The sequence below is a fragment of the Sebastes umbrosus genome, chromosome 21 (assembly GCF_015220745.1).
Source record: "Sebastes umbrosus isolate fSebUmb1 chromosome 21, fSebUmb1.pri, whole genome shotgun sequence".
Lineage (NCBI taxonomy): Eukaryota > Metazoa > Chordata > Actinopteri > Perciformes > Sebastidae > Sebastes > Sebastes umbrosus.
In genome coordinates, this window is record NC_051289.1 from 21,810,762 (window position 1) to 21,835,904 (window position 25,143).

Below are 25,143 nucleotides of genomic sequence, written 5' to 3' on the forward strand. Positions count from 1 at the left end.
AGGTCAGGGTTTGTGTCTGTTTGGGACACAGAAGCTTTTGGGTCAGTGGATGGAAACACTCAATTCTGTCTGCTGACCCTGCTGTGCCCTACTGTACTCTGACTACTAGCTTTATTCTCTGATCCCAATACACACATAAGCACACACACACACTCACTGATCACTGTTTCCGACTGCTTCCGACTTTGTGTACGTCTCATCTTAGAGGACGAGGAGATTTAAGCGCATGTTGACGAGATCATGACCAGGGTGAAACACACATATGCACACAAACAATTAGTGTGTCATAAGCACAGGCAAAAATAAAAGCTGATCGACCCATTGACACAAAATATAGACTCACAAACACATGCACCCCGAACACTAACCTTTTAGGTTAAAGAGACTCTGAAGAAACCAACATAAAGGCAAAATTGGTGCAGCAGAGCCCAGGATATACTGACTTTTAGTCCATAATATGATTTTTTAGACCCTTCTCATATAGGCATACATCATTCCAAATCCACACTTCCTGTTTGTAACGCAGGCTTTTTGTTATAAAATTGTTGTCTGAGATAACCCTGATCACACAACTAGCTCTCATCCCAACTCTTCATAAAAAACGGCGCTTTGTCATGTCCCTTGGCGTCACTTTAGGATTAAGCAACAAAACCACTATAGTTAGGTTTAGGAAAGAACAACACAACAAACTACGTTTGTACAGTGAAAATGACACTGAACGTGAACACAGGACATGAACGAACAGCTGATTGTAACATGACGCACGGGACACAAACAGTGGTCTCCTGGATGAAAGCCTTGTATTTGTTGGACCCTTCCACTAACCCTCCCACCAGCCCGGTGTGTGTCTTTTCGCTCTTTAAACTACGTCACCACTCTCCCGGCGCACTTTCTCTGAGCGGTTACTGTTGCCGCGGATGGGTTTACATTACAGTTACGGGAACGCTCAGTGTATTTCATACCGACGCTAAAGGGTGGTACCGAACACTGTGCCGGCTATGACAAAGCCTCGGTATTTAATGCCCTGGCAATGTTAGCGCGCTGGATCACATCACTATGACATCATCAGGGTTCTCTTCTCAGACTGGACAAAGCTCCTCCAGTAGTAATTTAACAACTGTTTTACAGGCTGAGTAGTGTGTTGGAACACGCCGGAGTGTGCTACAGTTGGCAGCGCCGCATGTAAGGCGAGAAAAATAGTCTTCCTATTCACAGCGACAGCCTGTTTGGGGAGGGCAGACAAGTCGGTGTTTGTTTACACTCTGGAAATCTCTTCAGTTGGTTGGGAATTAAACATAACACACACACACACACATACATTTATATATATACACTCGTAGCATCACGCTAACACCAGATGCCAGGAAGTACAGTGGCGACTGAGTGGCATCCACAGCAAAGCCCTGCCATGCGTGACTCTCTCCTGACTTTGCCTCTTTTAGCAAGCTTGCGTGATCCCACCATCACTCCTCATCATGCCCCCCCACCACCCTCTATATCCTTCCCTCACACACGTATCACGTATCGCCTGCTGGGCGATAGCACAGGGGGTATACGTATGTCCTCCCTCCCTGAGCCAAATGAAGTGATCGGAGCAAATGCTGTTAGTGTAAACAGGCTTGGATTAGATTGTTGTGATGACATGCAAGGGGCACAGATGGGAGAATGTGAAGTGGACAGTCACGATATGTCCAGACCTGACAATAGATATCTGGCTGTACACACCTCACTTATATTCTTCCAGAGCTCACATCTCCAGTAAATAACAGGGAAAGCTGATAGTATTATTGTTGGATTGAAGCTGCCTGTAGCTAATACTTTGTCTCAGTGTTCAGTACTTTTACACAAAGTATTAAAACACTTGTTAAAATGGACATTTTGCTGGTTGTAAATCTGTCCTCACTTCCACAAACATTTTCTAAATTCTTAAATCGGGTTTTCATTTCCCAGGCAACATCATATTCGATGTTCTGATGTAAGAGCAGCTGAGATGCCTCTGGGATGTTTCAGTGTTTGCCTGCTGCCTCAGATCTAAAACCGTGTAACACAGGGACAAGGAGGTGTTAGGAGAGGGATAATCAGATTACTGTTGGGTTAGCGTGTCGCTTAATGAATTAGCTCTGTCAGAGGCCAAATTGTTGTGTGATATTGCTGGTGAGAAACGCAGGAGGACGGGTCATTCATATTAAAGTGGAGTTGACAGGTGATGCAAAGTAAGATCAGATCAGGCTGAAACTGGGTCTGTCTTTAACTTTTTTGACTTTTTGTAATGAAAAAAGATGCCTCTAACACTATGAAGAGCTGTGGTGGGGGGACAAACCTTAAATTGAACTGTGACTGTATGTTGAGAGAGAGAGAGATCCTAAATACTGCATTATGCTATTGCTCTAGATTACCTGCTACACAGGTTGGTCCTGATCTCACACACACACACACACACACTGAAGCACAGTGGATACATAACACCTGATAGTGTCTACTGATTGACAGGTTAATGACTTTCATGCATAAAGCATGATCAGCATCATGGCTATCACTTGATCCCCCTCAACCCTGGACACATTAACCACCTCACACCAATTTAATTACACATTGGTGGGCCTTTCAGTGTCTCTGTGCATGTGTGTGTAGTGTTTTGGTGTGGTTCTCAGACTAAATAAACCATGTAAAATCCCATTGGATTCGCTGGAATGCATCGTCACAAAGCAAAAAAACAAGTGCGTTTTCTTATCTCATGAAAAGTTGATGTTTTTGGATACATCGTTTTTTTCAGGACAGTGACGTTTCGCCCCAGCAGAGTTTCAGTACTGTAAAAGTACTTCTTTTCTTTCCGTCCTTACATTTAACTCAGTCCAATTTCTCTCATTAGCACATTATGTCAGCCACTTTGTACCCACATTTCCTCCACTAAAATGATCTTCTCCTTGACCTTCTCGCATAAAAGCTCAGCAAATGAACACAACTTGTTGATGTCGTAAACTACTCCGCGGTTAGCATTGGTTTAGCATTGCGTGCTGCAGCAGCATTAGTGTAGTTTCCCTCCCATATGGATTCAGCCTGAGGGACCATCTGCCCATTATTATTTGCCTCAATGGGCCGAAACGGCACCATAATCTTTTTAACAGATTACCCCCTCGTTATGGAAAGGCTGCATGGATTTAAGAAAAAAAAAAAAAATACTAACAGGATCATAGACCAAATCAACGTTTCATGAAAGGTGTGGTTCTTTTTCCAGGAGACCTGTTGAATGTTCTACTGTGACCACAAAACAAGTGATGATTGCTTTTAACTGGCCAACAGGGAGGAGAATAAGAGGGATAATCTCAGGCTTGTTTTGTTTCTTTCACCCTGTTATTTTCAATAATGCGAGTGACACTAGTTGGCACGCAACACAAGGAGCCAGCAGACTGCAACCTCTGCTCTCCTCTCCGCCTTTCTGTTGCCCTCCTCCCATCTCATGCAGGAATGCAGCGAGACTCAAATACAGGGGTAGAAAACTAATAATTATTCCCTGAGTTGTTGTTAAGAGTTTCTTTTTTCGGTACGAATAAGCAGGAGACTCAAAGGCACTGGTGCGTTTTGTCATGAAAAACTGGAATGAGTGAGCTATAGTAAACACTTTATGGTTGTTTATTCTATACATTGTGAGCCAACGGTCCTGTGCTCTGAAGTACATTTGTTCGAGTCTGGATTTTGATGAAGTGAATTTACTTTAGACTTTTTGGACCTGGACCTAAATAACTCAACTTATAATTTATGCCTTTTCAGTCTTTCACTCCTCCTCTCCCACTTTTTCCCCCTCTGCAATTCCAATCATATTTAACTAATTTAAAACATTAAATTCACCTCTCATGGCACATCTGTTTCCAGGCGTCTTGTTTGTTTATAAAGCACGAGAGGTTTTCATTTCAAATTTGTCTCTAATTAAACTCAAAATCAGCGAGATGGGCTTTACAGCAGCTAGCAAATGTGCACATAAACTTTACAGTTTGAGAGGACGCGCTGTATACGTTAATCGCGAGCTCTTGGATCTCAGACTGCTCGTGAAAATGGAGATTGTGCGAGTACAGAAATAGACGGCTTGTGCTTTATTGTGGCCAGGTGGGTTTCCTGAATGCAACTTTTATTAACCACCAGCTCCTTGAGAGAGCAACAAGCCACAGCCATCCTCATCAAAACAGGAATCCAAGGAAAAGCTATTTATAGAGGAACCACGCAAACACATGCATGCAGGAGCTGGTGTCTCTTACAGTGATGCAGTGTATCTCAGATATGCACACAAAGAGTCCATTATTTTATACAATTTCTGCATTAGAAATTTATCAGTTCTTACTATCAATTTTACAGTTGGCTAACCAGAAAAAAAAAATCCCTCACTAAACACCAACGATCTAAAAATAAATGCTTTTTGTGCTTCAGCATGGTAGAAAGTGTACCCTTTGCATCCATATAGTTTTCCCACAAAAGTCAATATGTCTGGACACTGAGGTGCCACCAAAACAAAATGAATTATGTCTATATTTGAATGAGAATATCAGAGGAAGTCTGAGATAAATATAGAAGCAAAGGCTGAAGAGAGCAGAGAACAGGCCCAACAATGGAGTTTCCCTTCGCCTCCCACGAAATATATTTCCACTATGTGTGTTTTGTTTCTGCGAATTGTACATGTGAGCTTCAGGGTGTGTACACGCGTGTTGTCATTCTGCTCCCCCCCGGGCAGGGTTGTTGCTGGGATATATGTGTGACTCATGAGGGAGTTTGTATCCTGAGTTCACCCCCGCTGAGCAGACTGAAGGCCGGGGTCGACGTTTGCTCTGACGGAACACGTCAGATCCCCGGCAACGGGGCAGGAAAACTGGAGCGTCTTGTTGTCTTCAATTAGGACATACACTGTTGCATTCATTTGGGCACAGTCAAATTAAAAGCTTTCCTGCATAACTGGCTCAGCTCACGCAACACATGCCTGAATGCAGCTTGTGTAAGTGTGTGTAATCATTTCACGCTGAAGCACATTCTTCTTGGGCCCCCATCCACTTGCATTCTGTTAGTTTTTCTAATTGTCTGGATAAATATTGCACCACGTCAGCCTTATGTTGTGGTGCATTCTCCCAAGGCTTGACAAGGCAAATTTAGGAGTGTTTAGACAGCCTTTTAGCTGGCTCTGCGCTTGTGTGTCGCTCTTTCAACGGGTTCATCAGAAAAAACAATTTTCTCCGCCGACAAACATCGCGCTCACATAAAACATGTGCACCACAATCAGTCATGTTCTCTATTTATAGAAGCAATTAGATGGCTTTCATATCATGATTGCTATAATAGTCCTCCAGTGTGTGTATGTGAGTGCATGGCGCCAGTTTTTATGATCCACCGTGTAGTCAAGCCACATACAGTAGCAGTATACACGCTGTAGAGCAGTTGCTATACAAATCTGTTTTGCCCAAGGGCTCATGGAGACACATCACTCCTGTACAACATGGTGACAAGCGCGTCTGTTTGCCAACCAAAACAGAGAAGTGGAAACAATCGAGTTTACATCCCAACCTCCAATTTGTGTGATCCTATTTGTTTTGTCATAATATCACTTCCCCTTCACTTCAGTATCTAGGCGCACAACCAACGCTGTTGTTTCTGTTCAATGCAGGAATCATTTTTTTTTTTTTCCTCCTTCAGAGATAGACTTCCCCTCGCAGCTCCACATGCACACTCCCCTCAGAAATCACTCACTCACGTTCTAATCTCCTCTGAAAGATGCATATTTGTGATTCCTGCCCTGCCTCCGAGAAAAGTACTTTTTTGTAGATGTTGTTTTGTTAACAGACAAAGCGAATTGCTCTAAATCCTGGCAGTCAAATATAATCTTATATGTCACAGTGGAAAACATTCTCCTCCAAAACAATATCAGAAAGATTATAGACCTCGATCCAACTTTAATATTGGTATCAAGGGTGGAATCTGTGTAGTTTAACGCATACTGTATATATCCCATCAACTGGAACCGTACTAGGCAAGTGGAAAAAGCTGTTTGTCTTCAGAAAAAATATAAAAAAATGTCTTTCAGTGAATCTTTTTTTCTCTTTGCCACATTGCAAAAACAAGAAAAAAGTTGAAATGCTAAGGGTTGGATTTGGACAGGCCGAGATCCGGACATTTGATCTGTGGCATAATGAAGTATTAGCTTCCATTACAGTGCAGGCTTAACCTTTTTGCGGAGCACCATTGAGCGCTTGCCAGCAGTCATCAATATTTAACAGCTGTTGCTATTATGAAATTCTTTATGGGCTAATGTGGCTCGCCGGCTTGCACGCAAGGCCTTGGCCGGCCGCCAGCGCCCTGTCAGGAGGAAGGGGGGGGAGATTGACAGACGGCTCGCTCGCGTGACAACCAGCCCTTGATCAGCCAGCTTCTCTCTCTCTCTCTCTCTCTCTCTCTCTCTGTTGGTGTTGCTCTCTCCGCTGTGGATTTCCTGTGCCTGCGGAGAGAGAGAGAGACAGAGAGAGAGACAGAGAAGAAGAGCACTGAGGGAAGGGGGCGGGAATAGGCAAAGGAAGTGGCTGTAAGCCAACCCGACCTCAACACACACATATGCACTCACACACTCACACACACACATACACACAGTTTTCTCTACTCACGCAAGCCTTGTAGAAGGGGAGGGACTGCTGTGCTGCACAGCGCTCACATGTTCAGGTCCGGAGCACTCCTTTACACACAGAGGAGCAGAGGAATCAGCTGCCAAAAGATGGCACCCATGCTGCTGAAATGAGGGAGACTGAGAGCCTGAACACAGATAGATAGCATGGATGTGTTTGGGTGTCTCTCAGATACTTGAGACATTTGAAAAACATCAACCCTCTGACTGACAAAAATAAATAAGTTTGGACAAAATGACTTCATAACTGTGGTGCAGAAAGTATTCAGATCCCTTGCTTAAGTAAAAGTAGCAATATGGCGATATAAAAATACACCATTGAGTAAAAGTCCTGCATCAAAATAGTCACTTAAAGAAACAGTGTGTAACATTTCGCAGGATCTATTAGCAGAAATGGAATATAATATTCATAACTATGTTTTCATTAGTGTATAATCTGGTGGCAATCCGGATCATGATCACCAAAATCTAATGGATTGTTCATTGTGCTACACCCCACCCCTCCAAAAAATGTCATTCAAATCCATCACAAACTTTTGGAGTAATCCTGCTAACAGACAGACAGACAAACCAACGCCGGTGAAAATATAACCTCCTTGGCCCAACGCCTTTGGCCTTGGCGGAGGTACCAAACAAACCAACGCCGCTGAAAACATAACCTCCTTCAAGGCCCTTGGCCTTGGCGGAGGCTATAACCACCTGTTTGACTGGATTTGGAGTAGCATGCATGCAGGCTGGTACTGTAGGTCCCAGGTTAAAGCCGTGCAGCAGCTGGTGTTGTATCTATGAGCAGCCATGTATGAACACTTACCTGCTCCTCGCTGCATCTTGCTCCGGATAGGAGCATTGGCTAAAGATTAGACCTGGAGTATCACCCACCATTCAGCTCAAAACGCATGCTACTCTTGTACTCACGATTTATAAAAGCGCTTCGAGTCATGCAACACTCTTCAACATAATGTCATGCCATGCCATCTTTGAATCTAATGTACAGGACTGTATTGAAATATTCATCTCTGCGTTTCTCATCATTTTGCGAGACATTCCTTTGTGTTTTATCTCCATTATCCCCAGAATAAAAGCATGTCAGTGACACTATGGGTCCATAGAGACACCCCCCCCCCCACCCCCACCCCCCTCTTTTCACCACTCTCTCTCCCTCCTTACGGAGGTTTCTTCTTTCTCTTCTCTGTTTCCTCTTCGTATTTCTCTTTTTTCGTCTGTTATTGGTAGTGTGGGAGGAAGTGGCTTTAAAGGAGACGGTGTTGAAAACAGAAGAACACACCCAGACTGTCGCTTCACGGCCAAACTCACCTCACCCCCTGGAGGTTGCAGAAACGAACACCTGATTGATGTGGACTGTGTCCTAAACTCACACATATGTACGCTCACGCACTCCTTTTTTTCTCTGAAAACAAGCAGCAGTGAATGTTTTGTAAAAGAGGGACACATTTAGCTGCTTTTTCACTCAAACAGGAGCACTAGAAGTAGTCATTTGGCACACAGCAATCTAAAGCAATCCCTTCTAAATCGTATCACATTTTACAAGCGGTCTTTCTTTTCTTATCTCACTTCCATCACAGTCCCTTTTGTAATATCAGATTATCTTTTCATTTCAACAAATCAGACTCATCTGATGTCATTACACACTGCATAGTCGCTCTTCCAAGGTGTCTTCTGAGCCAATTGTGACTTTAACTGAATCACACTGTAGCTTGATATTTGGCGGGTGGTCCTAATATTTTGTGTGCACTATACAGTGGAAGTGGAAAGACAGACCTGGCCTAAACTAAAGGAGCTAGACACTTTCAGCCTCACCCTTTGGCAGCATCTACATCCCGCTGCTTGTCACTTTTTACTTAACACCCCATACTCACACAGAGCACATAAGCGCCTCACCATTACCTACTCTGTTTTCCTTTATGGACCAGAGAGGGAGAAAATAGAGGCAAAGAAAAGCAAACCCGAAGACACGAGCGGCGATGAATAAAGCCTGTATTGTCGGCAGAGGAAGTGCCATGTGCCGATAATTAATCATCCCGTGTGTTTGTCTTTCCTGACGCTGCATCCTCTCCAAAAGCTGCCGTAAGAGAGAAAACAAAAATACATGAGGCGTTGAAGGAGGAAAATAAAGAGGCTTATTAGATCCATTTCCCTCTCCGCTATAGTTTCCACTGGTTGGATGATATTGCGGTGATTGAAGGGAATGGTTTTGTGTGTGTGTGTGTGTGTGTGTGTGTTTGTGTGTGTGTGTGTGTGTGTGTGTGTGTGTGTGTGGCTGTCTGAGTCTGTTTGTTTGTATGTGTTTGCACCTAGCGGAGGTGGTGACAAAATACTTAACGTTATTACTGGCATTTATGAGTTTACTGAGCTGCCTGTCAATGCAGTCGTCAGCGTTTAACCTGATTTTCAGCACACATTGCGGCCTTTATTTTCACTCATGGCTTGAATTAACCTGATGTTGCAACTGGGAGAATACATGATGAAAAAAGTTAATCCAGACAAAATGTATGGATAGGAGGGAAAAAAAGCAAGCGCATTAGCTTCGCGTGCTTCAATGGAATTAAGAGAAGTGGAACTCTTTCAGCATCACGAAATCGGTTGTCGATCGCCTGCGATGCCGAGTTGAACAAAGAAAGGGTGGAGAGATGAGGAGGAGGAGGAGGAAGGGTTGATGGGGGGAGGGATGGACAGAGGACAGGAGATGGTAGAAGGTTAAAGGGGGAGGAACGGAAGCCGTAATGGGGTTATTCGATGGGGGGTGGGGACTATATGAAGCATCGGAAGATACATACATAAATACTTAGATAGTTTTTCGTAATGAGGCTGTGGTGTGTGTGTGTGTGTGTGTGTGTGCGTGCGTGTGTCTGTTGCGTGACTAATCTGTGCCTGCTACAATGAGTGACGGAGCGATGGGCTGATCTCTTGGAGTGAGCCACATGCCCCCTGACAGCACACCCATAAGAGAAACACGCAAACATGCATCCAACACGCAACGGAAACGTCACCAATGCACATGTGACAGTTCTGCACGCCACAGTCGTGGGGGCTAATTGCATGTGTACACACTCTGGCATGGTAGTAGGTAGGCCTTACTCTACATCACAGCATATGTGTAGTGGTTGATGGAGCGTGACTTACTCCTGATATTTAGCACGTGAGCGGAAATTCCTACTTTATTAAATATCAGATGGCACAAAGGAGCAGGAGAGTGATGAAGAGTCCGGCTGATTGTCTCGAATTGCAGTACAGTGTGTGAAGAGATTACAGTAAAAACTAAGATTATCACCATTCTTTGCATTGTACACTTGAGATTGTTTTTGTTGAATTGAGGATTAGCAAAATTAAGTAGTTTTTATTGAGCTTGGGTAGTTTAAGGACTCTTCAGAGGACCCTACTTTGAGATTCAAAGGCGATCTTTTGTGTTAGCCCCCTCCACAAAGAGGCCAGAGGTCAGGCTCAGCTAGAGAACACCAGCACTAGAACTGGAACACTTTCACTGTTTGTATTTACAGAATTAAATGAACATTGCAGACAAATTGTTTCAGTGCAAATAAGCTGATTGTAACAGTGAAGAGTTCAACAATCTACCTCACTCTGCGTGTACAGTACCAGTGAGCTTTGCATGTGCGTGTGGCTGTATCGTGTGAGAAGAATCCTCTAAAGTCATGAAATCCTCCACTGTTTTGCCTTGATAGACAGCCCCACCACGCAGACTAATACCTGGTGTTAGCGCAGTGCAAAAGGAGACTGATGCAGTTAATGTGTCGGCCACATGTCTGAGGGCCGGTCCAACTCCCTCGCTGCCATATCATAGAGGCTGTGGGCGAACTGGCAAGCATTCTTTAAAATGAAAATTTAATCATTGTTGTTATCATCCTTAACTTTTCCTGTGTTGACATGGAAAGTCCAGAATTTGACCTGATGTGAGGTGTGATTGATTTGATTTTCCAGACCTTGAACGCAGCATATATGAGCGCATATCCCTGCTTGTATAAGGTTAATCAAAATTATGATTTTCCTTTTTTGTTTGTGGCTGCTATTTTCATTTCAACTTGCACTTGTAACCACAGACTGAACAACTGTGATAGCTGTTTTTTTTCATTCTTAAACCCATCCTTAAAGCCCCTCGTTCCAGTCAATTGACCCCTTTCTTTCTTATTTTTTTATAGTGAACCATGAGAAGCCCTCCAGGAAGCACAGTATCAGCACAGCATCCTCTAACCCTGAACCCAGGAAAGAGAGCCTTCCACTGGGCAACGGCGTCAATGAAAGCGGCCTCCTTCTGGAAGTAAGAAACCACGTGGCTGTTGTCTGTATGTCTGGAATAATTGTGTGTACATAAATTATTATATAATATTATATCAGTTCCTACTAAATTGACTGGACTATTATCATATCGTTGCGTTTTTGGTTGTACCGTCCATGAAATGTTCGCTTGCTTGCATTCACGCCATTCAGGAGACAATTTTTGTGTGAGTGTGACTGAGTGAGTGAGTGTGAATTGGGAAGGGGGGGAGGGAGGTCCTTTTGTGTGTGTGTGTGTGTGTGCGTGTGTGCCCTTCGCCCTTTGCCCTGACCTCCTTTGCAGAGCTGTGGTGTTGCGTGACATAAGGGTGAGACAGGAGTGTCAGAGCTGATGAAGGAGGTGGGGATTCACACACGCTGGCGGCTTGAGCAGCCAGTCAATTGTGTGCGTGTGTGTGTGTGTGTGTGTGTCTGTATGAGTGCATCTCTGTCTGAATGCATGTGGTCGTGTGTGAAAGTGAGCAGAAGAGAGTGAGAAGAACACACCAAGCCTGTCAACGCTAATCAGAGCAAATGGGAGATTTGTTTTTTGTCAATTGACCTCAGACCTTTAATCAGATTTTAAACACAGGTTTGTACTTTGTACACAGTTGTACTTTGCTATGACCAATAACACACATGATGCATGTTTTGAATGCATTTTACATAAAACTTGTGACGAAGTGTTTAATTCCTAGAAAGGCTAATGTGTCCGTTAAAGGCATCAGAGCAGACGGGATGTCCTAATCAGACACGTACAGCAGCCCGCTACATGGGAATAACTTTAGCATCAGATCATTGCTACACACTCAATATCCTAATGGCTATCCGGCGAACAACAAATGACACTGATCGTCGGCCAACGACTGCGTGCACACACGCACAGAGCCAAGCTGACCCACTGATGCTTCTGTTAACGTGTTGGGTTGTCTCAATGGGGCGGTAAACAAAGGAATAGATTGACCGTAGTGATGTGCCGCCTCCCCGTTGCGTGACTCGACCCGCACCGGGGCCTCACAGCAAACTGTGCATTAGTTGTTATGGCGATGGGATCCCAGGAGATGAAGAGACGGATGTGTTTGTGTGTGTTTGGTGGGATTGCACGTCTCTGTATGTGTGAGATATTTGTACTTAGGTATATATACAGTATGTTTGTGTGATAGGTACATTTTTACATGCTTGTGCATGTTTGTCTATGCATTTTGGAGGTTAATACTCATAAAATATACCATATATTGTATATTTTATTGTATTTACAATATTGTATTATTTATATTTATGCAATATATGTTCTATACAATATAGAACATCTAAAAAACGAGACCAAGAATCTACAGTATTGACTTGCAATCCATCCAATAGCTGACGAGACATTTCAGTCAAAACCAGAAGTATCAACCTCATGGTGGCGCTATAGAGGGATAGTCAAGGGGTCACCAAAGTCAGTAGGATTCATCCTCTGGGGACCATCAATATCTGTACCAAATTTCATTGCAGTTCATCCAGTATTTGTCGGGATATATCTGGGACAATGCCGACCAACTGACAGGCAGACTCTGCCATCCACAGCTAGCTGGAATCTGTTTCTTATGTGTGACTGTGGTTTCACTCGTTGGCTGATATCCATCATTTTTTCAGATATCATTCAACATTTCAGAATCCCATATTATTCTAACCTCAGTATGAGTGTGTAGCATGCGGGTGTGTTCCCGATGGCGAAAGGTCTCCATGTTTGTCATGACCTCATCGTCGCTGCTTTCATCTCACTCTGACAGCTAGACAGAAGGAAAACCAAAGAAACTCTGTCGAAACAATGAGACAAGGCTGCCCCACCACCACCGCCCCGCACCTCTTCCCCCTCCTCTCTCTCGCTTCCAAATCCAGTGAACCAATATTTTATTTTGGGCTCTGCGTGCAAAGCGCCTCTTAAGATTTTTAAGTCAAAGCTTTTAGTCTCCCAGGGGCGGTTATGGGAGCCGGGGGCGTCATAGTTGCAGATATGTGGCGGAGCGGGCCAGCAGCAGGTGCCTGTTTCCATTACCTAAAGGCTTTAGTATGCAAGGAAGTGAGGGAAATGTGAATGGAGAAAACACACACAAAACAGCATGCAGCACAATGCAGCCAGTAGTAGTACAACATTTCTTTATTTCTTTCATTGTTATTACTATTTTCTTATTTTATGATAGAGATAAAACGGTCTCTCTCTCTCTCTTGGTCTTTAGCTTGGTTGTTTTTTATAAAGAAAATAGAATAATTATGATTATGGCTGTATAGGCATTTTACTACATTGTAAATGGCCTGTCCTATTCCAACAGAAATGATGGGTGTTCCCATAATAGTTTAGACATGTGAAAAATAAATGCACTGTATTCATCTATAATATATTTGTCAAGCATCCCATTTTCCAAAGCCAATTATAGTAATCAACCGTAAAAAATATAGTCGTTTTGCCTACACACACTTTCAGGTCTCAAGTCCAGAAGAATAGAAATGAAAATGTGTTGCAGAAATTTACTGTGGCATTTCAATGACTTGGAAGAGGAATGGAGAAAGGTGAACCGGCTAAAAACAAAACTAAATGAACCCAACATGTAAATGTTGGCCTTTTTATGGACCTCCTAAAGGCAACATCACATTCAAGTATATTCAGGCTGTTTTCATGTCCATTGTTTGGACGGGTTCTCCTAATCCCAGATCACAGAGTCATTTATGAGAGCTTTACACGCAGGACATTTTACACTTCAACCGCTTGTTGAAGACGAGCTCTGTAACTGGATGTACATTTTTAGTATGTGAATGAATTAGATAAGAAATCTTAAAGGGGCAAGACGTAAGAATCAGAAATTGTTTGTTAACAGTGACACCTGTTGCCGTTAGGTCAACGATAGTCAGCGTCTGGTTGCTCGCACTACGTAGACGCAAACAAGCATCGGTCAAAGCAGTGAGTCGACACACACAAGACTGAACGTGATTGACAAGCAACATTAGCTTGCTAAAACCATAATATCACTATATATTTCACCTGCTTGGCAATAATGTTAGCTTATCCGTCCGATAGGAATTTTGCCTACTCGGAGTCCGTTTTGATACCCAAAACCAAACGAAGGTCCCTCCATGAATCGAAGGCCTGGCTGATGTTGATCCTAATTTTCCCCGGACGTTAGTCCTGTTTTGTAATACGGGCTTCACTAGATATAACTTTGTTTTTTTTTGTGCTACTGTGGAGTTTGCGATGGAGACAGAGTTGTGGCGGGAGCTGGTCGTTTGTTGGCGTTAGCGGACTCAATTACTAACCGAACGTTAGCTATCGTTGCACACTGTTAGCCCTGAAGCGTAGCTGAAAATTAAGGCACTCACGAGCGAGCATGACATCACATCTGTTGGATTTTCTAGGAAAAAACGTCCCGCGTTCTTCACATTAAAAGCAGCCTACAGGCTGATAGAGGAAACCCAGAAAGTCGCGAAGGTTTTATTTGTTTAGGTTAGGTTACAACCTGTTCACACATCGGCAATAAAAAAACAATAAAAAAAAAACGTTCATACGTAAAAGCTTACATACAGTCCCTTTAACTGGACAAGAAATATCACAGCTTTGGGCGACATTACACAGCAAAATGCTATGTCCCCTAAACAACTTATCGCTCTCTAGACACAAGGTTTCCATACAGTACAGATCCCAGAAAGTCAAATTCCTGATCCTTAAACCAGACATTTTCATATTTTTAACGTTGACATGTTGGCTTTGGACATAAAGCGTTGTTTTAAAAATATATTGGATTTGGCCCTGATATGCTGTTACCAGATGTTTATACAGCCCCAAGTGACCAATATATTAAGCATGTTGGAGACTATACTAAGCAATATTGATCCTACATTACCCCATGTTCATTTCGAACACAGATCTTTGATCTTAGTAAGTGCTGAGTCAGGTTCAAAATCAGGAAAAGTGCACGTTTGCGAACTAAAGTGGAAGCGTAATTTATGTTTGAGTGCTTGTTGCAGAGCGCTGTGTGTGTGTGTGTGTGTGTGTGTGTGTGTGTGTTTGTGTGCCCCCTTGGATGTTGTGAACATGTGCCAGTTGAAGTTGTCAAACAACATCTGCATCTACACCGCCAAGACCCTGAGTCACCTTCCCATCTCTGCATCCCTTCCTCCCTCATCATATATGTTTCCCACATACTGTCATATCATAGTCCGGATATTGTTCTGTCACAGCGTTACGTTGTCACAGTATGACTCAAGTATCTCTTGGAGTAATTGCTGTGTTCACAGACAGGTATCAGAGTCTATTATGTGGTTAGGATGTAGCGTGTTGCAGTGAGCAGAGCACTACACTGCTCGCTAAGGCAATCAGATCAATGTTAGGAGAAAGTGAGGGGGAGTGAGTGTGAGTTTAGAGGCCACAGGGATATACTATACCACATAGAATACACACACACACACTCAAGGGGAAGACCTGCATAGTCTCGCAGTAAAATGGAGATGACAGACTCTGGCAGCAGCAGTCACGCAAGTCAAGTAGCCTTGCAGTTGTCACGCTATCACAGCTGTGCACGTACACACACGCACACTGGAGGACCTCCCCCCCTCTACCACGTCTCTTTCCCATGTTTTCTTTTTTCTCTCACTCTCTTGCTTCCATCTCAATCCAATCCTTCCCTCCTCATTTGACCAAAGCCAGTTATGTATTTATTTAAATTTTCCTCTTTTTAATCAACACTTGTCTCTGTAAGCTGCGCTGGCCAAACACATTTTTCCCCCATGTGTGTGTGTATAGAGGGAAAGCGAGTCTGTGTTTGTGTCTGGGGTTTCTCTGCTTTTAATCAACGTGTTTGGTATCACAAATCAAAGCATGTTGCACGTCAAACAGACTTCATTATCAAAGTTTATAACTTGTGAAATACATAAATTTAAAGGGGAGCAAATTGGTGTGTATGTCATCTTCAAGTTAACTGCTTTCAAAATACCATGAATCTAAATACCACCAGAAAATACTCTAAAAAGTCTTTCAAAAGCAATATTTTGCATTACAAATCAGCATGTTTTATTTGGCCCACTCGGTTCCATAACCATCTGTCTTTCATTCCTGCTCCGCTGTCCAGTATTATTCGATCTTTTGTTCCTTTTTTTTACTGTTATTTGCTGTTCTGAGAATTATGGAAAGAATGATATAAATGTGCTATAAAAAGCCTGGCGAGAGTCAAATTCTGGCTGCGTTTTGCTTTAAAAAAATAAATAAATGTACAGTAATGACTGTAACCACAGTTGGGTCGTAAATAATACCGAGTTTCTGCTGGGTGCACTCATGCCATCTAAAGTTAGCTTTGCAAAGATGGCACCGATTAAATGCTGTTGTTAGTGTTTGTCAATTATGTATTTTTGCACTTGAGTTTATTTGCTGCATGAGTTGTCCTGAGTCACTGCTGATTCCTCTCTCTCTCGCTTTAGTCTCTTACAGGCTTTGCCTTGGTGGTGAGCAGCGATGGGATGGTATTCTATGCCTCGTCAACCATTGTGGACTATCTGGGATTTCATCAGGTGAGTTGAACGTCTAGAATATATTTTAGATGTAAAAAGCTGTAAGGTATAATACTGTATGATGAACATATCAAATAACAAACTAGAATGGCACTCGGAGAGCGCAGACCTCGGCCAAGGTGCCTGACTTTAAAAACAGATCACAGCTCACAGCCGGCGGTACCGTGAGGTGGTCGGCTTGTTATTAACACGGTGTGTTTCCGTGTAACGTATCGGCGGATGCCTCTCTCAGTCAGCAGCCTTGTTATGTCTGTATAACGTTACTACGTTGTCTCCCATCCCGTCATCTACCGCTGACGGCCAGCAGCATCCACTGCACCTCGGAGTCTCACCACACATCCACACACGTATCCCTCTGCTCTCAGAAGGAAGAAGGCGGGGTCATGCGTCATCAAGGCGTCATCAGTTACGAAAAAAAAAAATCCTGAATCCGAATCATGATCCAGATCGCCACCAAAATCTAATGAATTGTTCATTGTGCCACATCCCAACCCTCCAAAAAACTTCATTCAAATCCATTCTGAACTTTTGGAGTAATCCTGCTAACAGACAGACAGAAAAACAAACAAACAAACCAACGCCGGTGAAAACATAAAGGCCTTGATGTTCTTCCAAACCACAATGTGCAGCATTTCTCTGGAAAGAGAGGTGTGTAGTTAGTTCCTCCCTCTTCACTCAGCTGATCACAGCACTAGCCCAACCTATCATGTTTTTCACTAATTGTCATTCATCCAATAAGCTTGTGCCTGAGGCTTATGTAACCTGAATCCATAAAACTATTTCAGGAATTTAGGCACCTGGTAGCAAACACTATAACAAATGCCAATATTACAAATGCAAAAACAATGTTAATGTTAAGGGTGTAAATCACAAGTTTCATCATGATACGATATTATATTGACTCTTTGGACAATGATACGATAATTGCTTGTCTCAAAAAGTCTGCCAGGACATCGTGCTTCGCTGCCAGTGGGCGGGGCGGCGTCCTCCTTGGCATTGTCATTGTTACTACTGTTATCATTATTATAATTATTATTATTATTACATTAATTATGTTTACTTGCTCATTTATTTATTTCCTTTTCCATGCTTTCCCTTACGTAACTACCTTTACTACTTCTTTTTTTTGATATGTTGATATCAGATTGTTGAATTCAATCATTGAATCGATATACATCGTTCCAGATGGATGATTCGTTACACCCCTATTTAATATTCATAATTTTTTTTGTTGAGGTCTTGTTGTCTCTGAATATACAGTTTTAGGTAATATTTATATAATAATCGTACTAATTAATATATTGCATCTTTGTCTCCTCTGGTTGTACACCAGGAAGTTACTGCTCCTGACAAAGAGAGAGTCTGGCTAGTACATAACCATAACTATAAAATGTCAGATGAACAGATGAAACAAATGAGATATAACGTGTTAATTAGAGAGCTTTAGAGGTGCTGGCAGATGGATTTTGTTACCTTTGGAGATGTTTCCCGCTGTTTCTGGTCTAGTTCAAGTGGTCTTCTCATCTCATCATTAGTCTCAACAAGAGTATGAATAAACTTATTAACCAAAACTAGTTCTTCAATAGCTTTGATTTATTATAAAATTAATTTGTAATCAAACAAATGTCACAATTTTCAAAATATTGAAACACCTATTGATGTCCCTTTTTCAAAGGTAAGCTCATATATCCACCCTAGGAAGCCTCTCACATAGCCCTTCTCAGTCAGAGGTCTCTGCCATTATTCTGCAAGTTCACCATTCCCCTTCTTCTCCCTCAGCTGATCTATTCTCTTCCATCCATACTTTCTACTTTCTTCCCTTTGCATCCCACGATTAATGAGCCAGACTAAAAGTCTCTCTTTCAGTCTGCCTCCCTGCTGCCTGATAACTCTGTCTAGAGGGCAGAGTGAACCCACTAAGTCACAGCTAAGAGGCCACAGGAAGGTGAAGACCTCCGTTTCACCCTGACATACACTCTATGGGTGTCTCTGTGTGTGTGTGTGTATATATGTCTGTGTGTGTGCGGGCACTGATAAGTCACCAACGGTTTAGCTTCCTTCCTCTCCGGCGGCTATACCCAGCCAGTCATTAATTATGGATGATATCAACACGGGCTTGCCTGTCCTGCGATGCTGAAATCATCGCCCTCCTTCAAAACCATGAATAAAGTGCTTTTCACTGTTAAAATCCCTCCTTTGCCCTCATGTCTGCTCACACACACACACACACACTGATACTTTGGGGTAGAAATTATTCTGCTACGGTGCTCCCACTTGGCTTACAAGCAGACGGGGCCGGTAACCCAGTGCCATGAAATCGACATGTAAACCACAGCAATCTGAAATATCCTGCCACAGTGTGTGTCCTTGTGCACATAGGCCTAAGTGTGTGTGTGTGTGTGTACAGGGTGGTATGTGAGCCAGTAGAGACAGACAAAGGAAATTAAGGTGCACAAAATGTGTGTGTAGGCATGTGTAAACAAAGACAGAAAACTGTTCAATATACTTCATATAAATAAGACTACGATTCCACGGCCATGCTAACGACGTGTCTCCACAAAAGTGAAGCCAAAATATCCCGAATACCGGAGCTGCCATCTTGAAATTATGACGTCATTTGGAACCAGAGTCTGTGCAGTAGTAAATGGGGGGCTGGATCCGCGGTTTTGAGGTCCCGTCCACACACCCGCCCAAGCCAATCACGAGTCGAGTACTGCCACAGCTTTTTAGTGTGAGCAACCTAGCTGCTACGTTAGCACCACGGTAGCTATTTGGCTAGAAAGACACAACAATTAGCCATAATATCTATATAACTACATTTATGATCAAATTGACACATGTTCTATTACACAGACTCATGACAGTTATGGAAAGTTAATGCTACATCTCCTCTTTCGTACAATTCCCGAGCCTCCGGCTAGGTGACTACCCCCTTTTTATAGCATCAAATAACTCATTTAAACCATACCAACCACCTTATCAGAAAAATTAACAGTTGAACATAAGAACGTGATAGCGTGATAAGAACTACCTAAAATGACACCATCTTTGAGAAAAATGTATTTGAAGTGCACTTTGAGTTTTTAGTTTGGCCCATGTCCCATCCACTAACATGGAGGCAGGCTATATGACCTATACTGCAGCCAGCCACCAGGGGGCGATTGAGATATTTTGGCTTCACTTTTGGGGAGCTGTCATGTCGTCCATCTTTATATACAGTCTATGGGCAGCACACAGGAACAGTGGTGTTTTGAGCTGAATGCTAACGTCAGCATGTTAACAAAGGCAATGCTAACATGGTGAAAATAAACAGGTATACTGTTAATCGTGTTTACCATCTTAGTTTAGTGTGGAAGCATGCTAATATTTGCTAATTAAGACTAAATACAATGTACAGCTGAGGCTGATGGGAATGTCATTCGTTTTGTAGGTGTTTGGTCATAAACCAAAGTATTGCACAAAGTGAAATTTTAAGTTGATGATTTTGCTAGATGAAAAATCAGGGAATCACCAACGTCTGCAAGATTAATCCTCTGGGGACCATGCATGTCTGTACAAAATGTCATGGCAATTTATCTTATAGTCCAAATAAACAATCATATTCACCAAGTCATGCTAATACAACAACAGGTCCTTTTAGTATACAGAACATAGCAGTGACAGTACTCTATATGTAAGACATGTTCTATTCATAATCGTTCCACATCAATATTTTTAATTCAACAAATTCAAAATCATACGTTACAGTACATCCTCATGAGAAAGAGCCAAAGCATCCCAGCACGCAAAGCAGCCAAAATGTGCCAGAATGTGTTGTTGAACAGTCTGTCCTTGCAGTACATAAAAGAACTACTCACAGCTCATAATGTTATATTTCAGAGTCACCAAAACATCCTCTTAGCCTTTCCCACATGTTCCATTCTCGCAAAGGAGCTATTGGTTGTTTTTAAGTCACACAGTTTGCCTCTAAGGCCTTGACAACATGTCACATAATTCTGAGCCCACAATTGTAGTCAGAAGGACACTTATCCCTAATATACCACAGAAAAAAAAGAAAAGAGAACGCTTTACTAAGTAGCACCACAAGAAAGCCCCAGAGAAGAGCAGAAAACCTCCACTGGCCTTTGATCCCATTTGTTAGCCTTTGAAGGTCAGCGAAAATATCACTTATTCTCTTTTTTTCCCTTCGTCTTTTCCTCTCTTGTGTTTTTTACGAGAAACATAAACAATAGTCACTCGATCCGTCTGTCTGCCTGACTGCCGGTAGGGAACCAAACCACAGGACGAAGCGCCCGCCGAAGACGGTGGGAACAGATTGTGTTTTCGGAGGCAAGCGATCAAAAACCCTCGCGTGCCACCAGTGTGGAAAATTATGGAGAGAGCGCAGGGAGGAGGGAAGAGGAGAAGGTTGAACATTTTAGTGAGGAATCTGTCATGGAATGACAGAAAGCAATGCTATTGCTGGAAAAGAGAGAGAGGCATGACGAGAGTGGGCTGGAACCCGACTCACTCTCTGTGTGTGTGTGAGTGTGTGTGGATGGGGAGGGCAAGCTGGGCTGGACTGCTGTTCGGGAGCTGGTGTCACGCGATGTTTGACAAACACAGCTGCCCTCACTGGCCCTGCAGCAGCCCTTAGACTCTTACTGTACTGAGTAAATGCTCCTGTGTGTGCAGACATATATCTATACAAGTGTGCATGTATGTTTCTGTGACTTCCATAGACTTTGTGTGTACAGTACGGTCCTTATGTGTGCGGTGGGGGGAAGTTAGCGCGCTCCCTGGGAATCCTGAGGCAGGTTAAGTGTATCAGAGCAGCAACAACAGGAATCCCCCCCTCCAAACAGCAGCTACCAGCTGCACTGATGGCAGTAAAACACAGTGTTCCAAAGTCAGTCTGAAGGACAGTAGCGTGCACACGTAATCTCATATTTCTTATTACTTCCAGGAGATGATGAAACAAAGAGCCTAAACCTAGAAATGTCTGTGCCTGACTGTTAATTTCCTCGACAAACATACTAAATTCCTCTCAATTCTCCCCGCAGACTGACGTGATGCACCAGAACGTGTTCGACTACATCCACATAGACGACCGTCAGGAGTTCAGACGCCAGCTCCACTGGGCCATGTGTCCTCCACAGGGGACGTCAGCACACCAGGACGGCCAGCTCGCTGCAGGAACTGGTGGGTAGCTTACTGGGAAGGGATGAACCAGTTCCCTTAGGCAAACTCACGATTTGATTTTGAAGTTCTGCCGGTTGGGCAGATCTAGAGTATATCATCAGTATAGCAGCTGATACACTGACAGAAATCCTCAGATAAATGTAAAAGGAGATGCACCTTTTTATCTTTTATTGATTGCTCGTTGTGTGTTTTTTTCCTGAAGCACATTATAGGTTTGCCACACATTGCACCTCAAATTAAATTATTCTCCTCCTCCACCATCTTCTTCTGTTACATTTCAGGTGAGGACTTTGTAGTGAGCAGCCTGTTCCATTCTCCAGAGGCCGGGGGAATTCCTCCTGAGCTCTCCTGCTTTCTCAACAGATGTTTCATCGCCAGAGTCCGCTGCCTCTTGGACAGCACCTCTGGATTCTTGGTGAGTGGTCTGAACCAAACTGCAAACACTAACTTCAGTTTTCAATGCACATAGAAAAGTGCAGAAATATGTAATGAATATTGAGAGTAAATATTGCCCACATTCTGGGAGAAGACCCAGGCCTATAAAAAGTGTTATGACCCCTTTGGTACTTCATTTTTAATCTTAGTGTGTACAGTTATTTATAGTTGTATTGCGAGGCATTGTGAGGTAATTGTGTGTCTGGACACAGCAGCAGAATAGGAGCCTGGTTCATCCTTCGTGGCTGTGACTAGAGTGGTTTGGAGAACAGCAGTGGAAAAGTTCGAGGTCCTGATGACAGAGCAATAAGAATATGGGTTTGGACCATTTCATCAGGGTCATTAGAGTTCACTGTCACCAAGTCCACTCTGGTTGCACTGACGTTGGCTGCACAACAGAAATTCTAGATGGCAGTTTTATACTGGAAGCACTCGTAGCCAAGTAGTGAGCAAATACTGGTGAGATGCTAAAGACACAAACATTTTTAATGTAATGTCCTCGTTCTGCTAGCAAATAAAATGGTCAGAGAATCTTCCTCCCCTGTTACAAGATTTAAATTAAATTAGCTTTATTGAGCATAGCTGCGGTGGTTACCAGTGTGTGCATGGTTCTTTTTCTTAAATTACATACACACACACACACACACACACACACACACACACACACACACACACACACACAGTGTTTCGACTGTAGGCCTATAGCATGTTTCAGGACATGTCGACACTCTCTAGTGTTTCCTGGAATCAAATTAAAAACCTTTTTAAATACAAAAAAAAAAATATATTCTATATTATCCATGGGTGGACATGCACAGAAAAATAACATTTAAGACTGTTAAAAAATAACTGGATACAGCCTATGAATATCTTCTTCTCTTCTCTCCCAGACGATGCAGTTCCAGGGTCGGTTGAAGTTCCTCCATGGTCAGAAAAAGAAGTCAGGCTCCGGGGCTCTGATGCCTCCCCAGCTGGCCCTGTTCTGCATAGGTGTACCCCTCCTACTGCCCTCCATCACCGAGATGAAAATGAAGAACATGTTAATGCGGGGGAAGAACAAGGGACCAGGCGGAGGGATGATCTCTGCACTGGAGCATGGGTAAGAGAACTCAGACATAAGTTAAGTTACATAAGTTGGAGGGATGATGTATATTCACACTGTGTCCTAGTGTAAACCTACTGATTGTTTTAATAAGGGGTGCTGTACTGTAATTAAAGGTCAAGCTTTTTAACACAAAACTTGAGGTTTGATGCATTTTGGCAGCTTGTTATCTCCCCTAGAGATTACACTGATTTGCCTGATGGGGGAGCTAGAAGTAAAGGTCAAAACCTTGAAAGGCCACAGCCATTAGTTAAGTTATGATACATAGTTGTCCTCAAAATTCATATGGGCCAACTACGTCAGAGTCCCTGTAAAAACATACTTAGTGACTGCCTTGAGCAAGATCCATGAGGCAACGGTATACAAAACATATTCAAAACAGTGTTAAAGTGAGGAAAAACTAATTGGCCATCAGTCCTCAAGTATTATTTATTTATTTGTGAGCTTATTTTCTAGAGATACTGACGTATTGCCCAGCAACAGCTTTATGAACACAAACATAAGCCCTTTCCTCCCCCAGCAGGCTCTGACACCGAACCACACGAGTGCTGGATGCCTTACCTGTGGCCAATTAGGAGCAAATACATGTCTCAGCTTGGATAAGGCCCTCTGTGCTTCATGCATCATTAACAACGTTGGGAGGCTGAGAGGCCAAGAGTTGAGCTGTGTAGTCAGGGAGCAGAGCCCTACCACCCCCTCTGCTGTTCGTTCCTTCTCAGCATCATCCAGGTTTCGTGAGAAAAAATACCAATTACTTCTGAGGGGACAGCATGTTGGCTGGTCGGAAGCTCGTAGGGTTGAGTCTTCAGTATGAGAACACTGCAGTGCCATGTACAATATGCATGGCACTGCAGTGTTTAGCTAATATGAAGAGCATCTTCTCATATAACGCAATAGGCAATACTTGAAAATGTGTGTATTTACATAAGTAATGTTGCTGAATAGACAATTGCTGCCAGGATCCAAAGGGATAATACTACTCCAAAGCCTTAGCTACTGTTACTATCTTATCTTATCTCGTCATTATAGTGTTTAATGATCCCAGAGGCCCTTTTCACAACAGACATAATAGGCTCGTTCGAGATGAGCCAGGGCTCCTCAGAATCGACCAGACAGCAAACACCACGTGTTGTAGAAAGTCCGAACTTTCTGTGTAATTGTATTATTTAACACTAAATTATAGGTTATTAGTCTCATGTTATGCAATGAAGGTTTCATCTGTTAACAAAAACATATTGTGTGGTTGATAATAATAATAATTATTATAATAATGAAGGCTATTTATAGTGCTCATTACAAAGTACTTTAACAAGGCAGACATACAAATAATAAAGGATAGAATCCAATGCCAGATACACGCACATTTCCACATAGATTTACAAACAAATATAAATAAAATCTGAACGTGGTCTGCAAACTACAGGTGGCCTTCCTGTAAATTCTTTGAAGGCTGCTGGAAACGGCTGGAAACTGTCCGACTTGACCGCGGCTTTTAGTCCCCGCCCCCTGCTGCTGCCGCCTGATCTCGTCTACTTTCCAGGCGAGGCGCCGCTCATCTCGAGCAAGCCTAATTTTGACATGTCATTGCAGGGTAAACACACAGGTGTAATTAATAACATTTTGGCCCTGTCCCAACTAAATGGCCATAATTAACTTGATCAATTACACCTGTGTTTGTCCTGCTCTAATCAAAATCGCTGCTGTGAAAATGACCTGTTGAGAGAGCAGAGAGAAGCAGAAGACGGCCAAAGTGGTGAAAAAAGGAAAAAAACATGTTTTAAAGTCAAATTTGCCATTAAAACCAGAAGTTTGAAATGGCATTTTTTCATAATAAGGATTATAGTATATCCAATATGTAGTGATGAAATGCAAGTGTGAATAAATAATATAAGCTAATCTTGATGACCTCAGCAAAAGGTTCAAGTCACATTGACAAACAATGTGGTTTTCT

The 25,143-nt window shown here is 42.8% G+C and overlaps 1 protein-coding gene across 1 annotated transcript in view; it reads left to right on the top strand.

Moving 5' to 3' along the window:
* Positions 1-25,143, top strand: part of LOC119480788 — a 66,959-nt gene that overhangs the window by 37,855 nt on the left and 3,961 nt on the right. Inside the window, exons 4-8 of the mRNA XM_037757352.1 lie at positions 10,822-10,940; positions 16,385-16,474; positions 21,517-21,655; positions 21,937-22,070; positions 22,981-23,189. Of these exons, the coding sequence (XP_037613280.1) occupies positions 10,822-10,940; positions 16,385-16,474; positions 21,517-21,655; positions 21,937-22,070; positions 22,981-23,189 (691 nt within the window). The remainder of the gene's footprint in view (positions 1-10,821; positions 10,941-16,384; positions 16,475-21,516; positions 21,656-21,936; positions 22,071-22,980; positions 23,190-25,143) is intronic.